A 6,000-nucleotide genomic window follows, 5' to 3' on the forward strand; every position below is an offset into this window, starting at 1 on the left:
TCCAGCATTTTGTTTTTGTTTGATTTCCAACATCCACAGTATTATGCTTTTATCCACAAGTACTACACTTTGCCTCTGCTCAGTGCTGAATCAAATCACAGCCTCAATCACAAATGATTGCTTAATCAAGAATACACTGGTCACACCTACAAGTGTGTTGACATTTCCAAACTACTTTTACGTAAACTCTTTAAAAAGGCATCTACAACACTTTCAAAGTCAAGATTTCACTGAAAGATTTGCTAATGCCTCAAACAACCCTTGTCCAGACCTCAAGGCATTAAAAGTACAAGTCCCAAGATAAAGACAAGTCCGTATTTATATTTGTTTTTCAATTTAGAGTTACAGCATCAATTTTATAGAGACATTGATGCACTATCCAAATTTAGGAATACCTTATCAACATTAGGGCAGTACCAAGAGAAAACAAACAGGCTACATTTATTGTTGCTAATGGAGTGTGCAATGTTTTATATGATACACAGCCAGTAATCAAGGGCTACAGTTGCATTGGTCTAACCATCTGAACCACCGAGCATTGCTTGTTATCCAAAACTAGAATCCTACCATTAGAATTATTGCATTTGCAGAATTTATTATGCCCCAGTTCAATCCAAGCTTAACTTTGTAAGTAAACATCAATATGTAATTACTATTTGAAAAGCAACTCAAATGCAATGAGATGCATCATACTATGCATTCTCATTAGCAGGGAAGCTCCATGCACATTCCAAGAAAATGTGTTTTGCATCAGTTGAAGTTAGAATATGTAGTGTTACTCTGTCATCTGGGGATTGTGACCCCATGTTGTTGTTTCCACTGATCAGGAATCTATCTCAGGATCTCAGGGGCAGATTCATTAAGACTGAGGCAAGGAGAAATTATTTCACTCAAAGGATTGAGAATCTTTGGAATTCTCTACCCCAAGAGGGTTGCTGATGCTCTGATATGGAACACATTTAAGACTGGGATAGACAGATATTGTCTCAAGGAATTGAGATATGGGGAGCAGGAGGGAAAAGTGTTGAAGCCCAAGATCAGCCATGATGGTACGGAATGGCAGTAAAGGCTTGATGGGCCATTCGCTTGCTCCTATTTCTTGTGGAAGATGTATTTTGCTCTTGTGTCCCCACATACCTCCAAGATGTGCATCACCCTTTGTGATTTTGCAATAGGATTAGTTATTACTGAGAGCCTTCTTTTTAAAAAATCAATTTGAAGGTTGGTTAAAGGTTACGAGGCAGTCGTCAGGTATTGAGGAGTGACGAGAACTGAAGCACAAGACAATTGGTGCGTTTGACAATAAGCACAGGAAGGCAAAAATCGCTTAGGCACCACTTGAGCACCATGAACAAACTGAAAAATGTAAAAAGGAAAGCCCAACCAAACATTATACATTAAACAGCAAAGGATTCCCACAGTCATTTAAACGTTCGACCATCTTGTAAACCATCGATCAACGGCGATTGCGACAAATATGATCCTGCTCTTGCGGGCGGGAAGAGATGTCAGGAAAGTCAGAAAGCAATCTTCAATTAAAGTGCACTGGCTGCCCAATGCCAACATTGTAAACTCGGTTGGGAATGTAAGGGGGAAGTAAGTATCTCAAGTACGATGCTACCGACGAAAGATATATTAAACCCCTTGGTTTAAAATAGTGGCAGCATGCAGAAGGCTGCAAACTAGTTCGAGGGATTGTCATAGCAAGACGGAACTCTTGGAAGCCCTGATTTAAATTTATGCAAAAAGACATTTTAAATGGGGAAAAACAGATTTTAATCCCTGCCCGAGTGCCCGCGTATAATCTCGACACCAACACCGCAGAAGGGTCACACAGACACCAAACGTTAACTCTGTTTCTTTCTCTCTCCGCAGATGCTGCTGAGTTTTCCCAGCATTTTCCTGTTTCTATACTAACACCGCACGACACAGCTTCACTAAGAATTTCACTGCCATTGGAGGAACTAAACGGAGATGCAAGTAGATAAACAGAGCGAAGCTCCCCGCACTCCATCACAAGCTAGAAAATGTGGACAGTCCAATTGCTGCAAAGCCAACTAATGGAAACAGCTGATTTAAGGCAGGATTATTACGCACTGGCAATGAACTGCGAAACGGGGATAAAATCTGTACTATATATATATATATATATAAATAAAACACATTGCATCAGATGAACAGATTTCTACTTCAATCTAGTCAACACAATGGAGTATGAAGACAGACCGATGCAGAGTTACTCTACTTTAAAAACAGCAAATTGCACCCCCCCCAAGTAAACAAGTTTATTGCACCCACTAAACTTGTTCCCGCTGCAGTGGAGCAGCTGGTCTGGAATATGATGGAGAGAGAGAGAGAGTGGGTGAGAGGGACTGACCATTCCAATGGGAGATTTAAAAGAGAGGAGGCGCTTTTATTCCATTCATTCGTGTGTGAAAAAGGCACGAAAAGTATCCCTGGGTTAGAGGGGGGAGGGAGAGGGGGGGGGGGGGGGGGGAAGAAAGGAAAACGGTTCCGATTCCTTACACCGCCCCCTCCTTCCCCCAACCCAGAGTCGTCAATCCCATGAAGAAGAACATGTACAAATATATTTAAGAGAGGGACTCAGCCTAACGTCACCCTCCATCCATCTCCCCCCCCCCCCCTCCCTCCTCAATCCCGGGTGCAGTGCGGTCCCGGTCTCCCGCACACCGATGACAATTATTCCCAATAAAACATTTCCCCCCTCCCCAAAGTGAAGCACCCCCTGGCCGAACAGCCCCTGGAGGTATGGTTGTTTGGGGGGGGGGGGGTTCCGATTAAAATCGATCGCGAGGAAAAGGGGGGGGGGGGGGGTTTATATTAACCGAAGTTATTCCCCACACAGATCGTTAGGTTTATTTAAGGAAAGAGCATTTCCAATTCCACCCCACCCCCAAACTCCTAGCCCCAGGCTTTTCCCACAACTAGGCCGCTGTTGCCTAACAACCGGGTCCGGGGGGTTTCTCATCCTCTCTCCTCTCCCCCTTTATTTAAACCTCCCTCCCTCCCTTCGCTTTATTTATTTATCTTCATTTATTGCTCCTTACCTGCAGGTGCTCCTGGAAGCGAATGGGGAGGATCTGAGCCATTTCTGCAGTCAGTGCGGATACAGAGGGAATGGGAACTAATTCAGCGCCCGGCAACATTCAGTATACGGATAGCTCAAGGCCCCCCCCACTCACTCCTACCCCTGGACTCAGCTGGCTAGATGTACGCATGCGCCTCCCGCTGACTCTTCACGCCCCCCCCTCCTACGTCACTTATATTGACTGACAGCGCGGCCGATCCAATCCCCGGGTTGCCTCCCGCCGCCGATCCCGCCCCCCCCCTCCTCGCTTCCGTTGACTGACAGCTCGCCCGGGCCAATCACCGCGCCCCAACCCCGCCCACTCCACCTGCTCCGTCTCGTGCCCCGCCCCCCGCCTACGTCAATTATATTGACTGAGAGCCCGGACGGGCCAATCGCCTGCCGTCGCCGCCGACCCATCGCCCCCGCCTCCTGCACCCAGTCGTCCCGGCCAGCTCATACGTCACTTATATTGACTGATAGCCCAGCCGGACCAATCGCCGCGCAGCCTCCCGCCGTTCTGCCGGCCCCCCCCCCGTTCGCCGACCCGGACCAATGGGCACCTAGAGGAGGCGGGACAAGACCTGAGGAATTTCAATCACGTGGCCAGGCTGTCCTCTGCACGCTTCCCTGCCCAGTGGAGCTGCTGCCTCCGCCGGCGGTATATAGTTCCCCACACTGATCAGAGGTTGATTTGAGGAAAGAGGACATTCTTTTGCCATACAATCAGGAACTTTATATATTCTCGAGGCGTACAATTTTTCTGGGATCTGTTTTTTTTCACCCGCATGTTGTTTTAGCTGCTGATACTATTTACATGTTTGTGTCCTTCCGCCTGCTGCAGACTGCTACATCATGTCACGTGACCATGGGGCTCCCTGCACATCCCCAATCCCAGGATGATACAGCAGGATTTTTACTTAAAGTTGCATTGTTAGTGTTGCTGAATTACATATGGGGTATTAGGCTCCCTTGCATATAGAGTGAGGCATGCACTTTACTATAAGCAGCAATTCAAAAACAGTAACTCCTAAATATGAGCACAAATGCTTGGAAATGCTCAGCAAATCAAGCACCACTTGCAGAGGGAGAAACAATTTTCTCTCAAGCCTGGCTTTGCTGATTATTTACAAGCTTTTCTGTTCACAGAAACAGCGCTGGACTGAAAAACATAATCTTGCATTGTCACAGCCTTCTTTCCCTTCGGCAGTCCCTCAGGACGGAGAGTGACTTCCTTCCATTCCGAGGTTGTGGGTCCTGAGGTGACTGAGAAGTCCAATGCTGGACCCGCGTGCACACTCTGCCACGGTTTGGGGCAGGTGGTGTTTGATGAGGCAGGTAGGTGGGTGTTCGGACTTCTGGTCCGCTCCTTCCGCTGTTTGTGCTTGGCCTGCACCTGGGCCTGTGGAGGAGGTTTGAAATGGTTGGCGTCTTCGCAGATGTTTCTTCTCCAGTTTGGGCGGAATCGAGCAAGAGATTCCCACAAGTTGGTGGAGATGTTGCATTTTTTTTCAGGGAGGCTTTGAGGACATCCCTGAAACGTTTCCTTTGTCCTCCTAGTAACCACTTGCCGTGATGAAGCTCAGGGCAGAGAGCTTGTTTTGGGAGTCTTGTGTCAGGCATGCAGACGATGTGGCCCACCCAATGTAGCTGATTAACCATAACCAGTGCCTCTGGTTATATACTGGGGATATTGGCCTGAGAGAGGCAACTAATATTGGAGCACTTCTCCTGCCATTGAATTTGCAGGACTTTGCAGAGGCATCGCTCTATTGTAAGGTGTTATACTAATCCAATATACTCAAGGGTTTTGAAGCCAGATCGGGTTTGTACTTAATTTGACAAGTGTTTCAAGTGAAATAACTCTCGTGCATGACAATACTGTATAATGCATAGAAGGAGATCCACAAATTCTGGGATTTAATATGTGATAACCACATTAATTGAATCTTGCTGAAAAGAGAGACGCGTTGCTGAAGCTTTTTATCTTGCACTTTTCAGGACAAATGCAAGAATGCCAAATTTCAAACAATCACAACAATTTATACTGCAGGAGAAAAGGGTGCTGGTTGGTTGGCAAGTCTCTGTTTTTAGCAATATTCCAGTTCTGTACTACCCAAACATGACTGTAAATGAATTTACTTCTAATAATCGAGTACAACCAATTAAACTGGTTTTCGGATGCTGAATGTGAAAGCACGGCTAGTTGCAAATAGCACGTGGAAGGGGCAAGGACACTGAGATATTAAAGAAAACAATTGAATCTGGTGAATGTAGAGAGGACCATGGGAGTGTCTGAGTGAGATCAGGCTACAGAAAGTGGAGGGGGGGGGGGGGTGGGGTTGCAGGGGGGGAGGGTAGAGGAGAGGGAGGACAGGTGGGTGTAGAATTGGGTTATCAGTTTCGATTTCAGTTTTGTTACACGTTTTAACGAATTCTCATTTAATAACCTTAACGATTAATGCTTCTGCATCATCAGTGTGTGATGACTCTGTGGATAGTGCTCTTGTTTCTGAGTTAGAAGGTTATAGGTTCAAGTGCTAATTTGGAATTTGAACACAAAAATCTAGATTGTGTGGGAGGGCTGTACTGATGGAATTGTCATCTTTCAGAAGGGCTGAAACTGAGACCCCGTCTGTCCTCTCAGGTGGATGTAAAAGATCCTGTGATGTTACTTGGAAGAAGAGCAGGGAGTAAATGTGATGTGAGGAAAAAGTTTTTCACCCAGAGGGTGGTTGGAGGCTGGAACAAACTTCCTGAAAGGGTGGTGGAGGCAAGTTCGATCGAGGTGTTCAAAAGGGAATTGGATTGCTAGCTGAAAGGAGAGAATGTGCAAGGTTACGGGGTTAAGGCAGGGGAGTGGGATTAAGTGGGATGCTCTTTCAGAGAGTCAGTGCAGACTCGATGGGCCG

At 46.4% G+C, this 6,000-nt stretch overlaps 1 protein-coding gene across 2 annotated transcripts in view; it reads right to left on the bottom strand.

Moving 5' to 3' along the window:
- cltcl1 (clathrin, heavy chain-like 1) overlaps positions 1–3,246 on the bottom strand; it is a 68,709-nt gene extending 65,463 nt beyond the window's left edge. The window contains exon 1 of one of the 2 annotated variants that reach the window (XM_078554476.1): positions 3,069–3,246. In XM_078554476.1, the coding sequence (XP_078410602.1) occupies positions 3,069–3,167 (99 nt within the window). In that variant the 5' untranslated portion in view covers positions 3,168–3,246. The remainder of the gene's footprint in view (positions 1–3,068) is intronic. The other variant, XM_078554475.1, reaches the window with a different exon arrangement.
- Positions 3,247–6,000: the final 2,754 nt, after the last annotated feature.

This window comes from Cetorhinus maximus, chromosome 12, assembly GCF_964194155.1.
Source record: "Cetorhinus maximus chromosome 12, sCetMax3.hap1.1, whole genome shotgun sequence".
Taxonomy (NCBI): domain Eukaryota; kingdom Metazoa; phylum Chordata; class Chondrichthyes; order Lamniformes; family Cetorhinidae; genus Cetorhinus; species Cetorhinus maximus.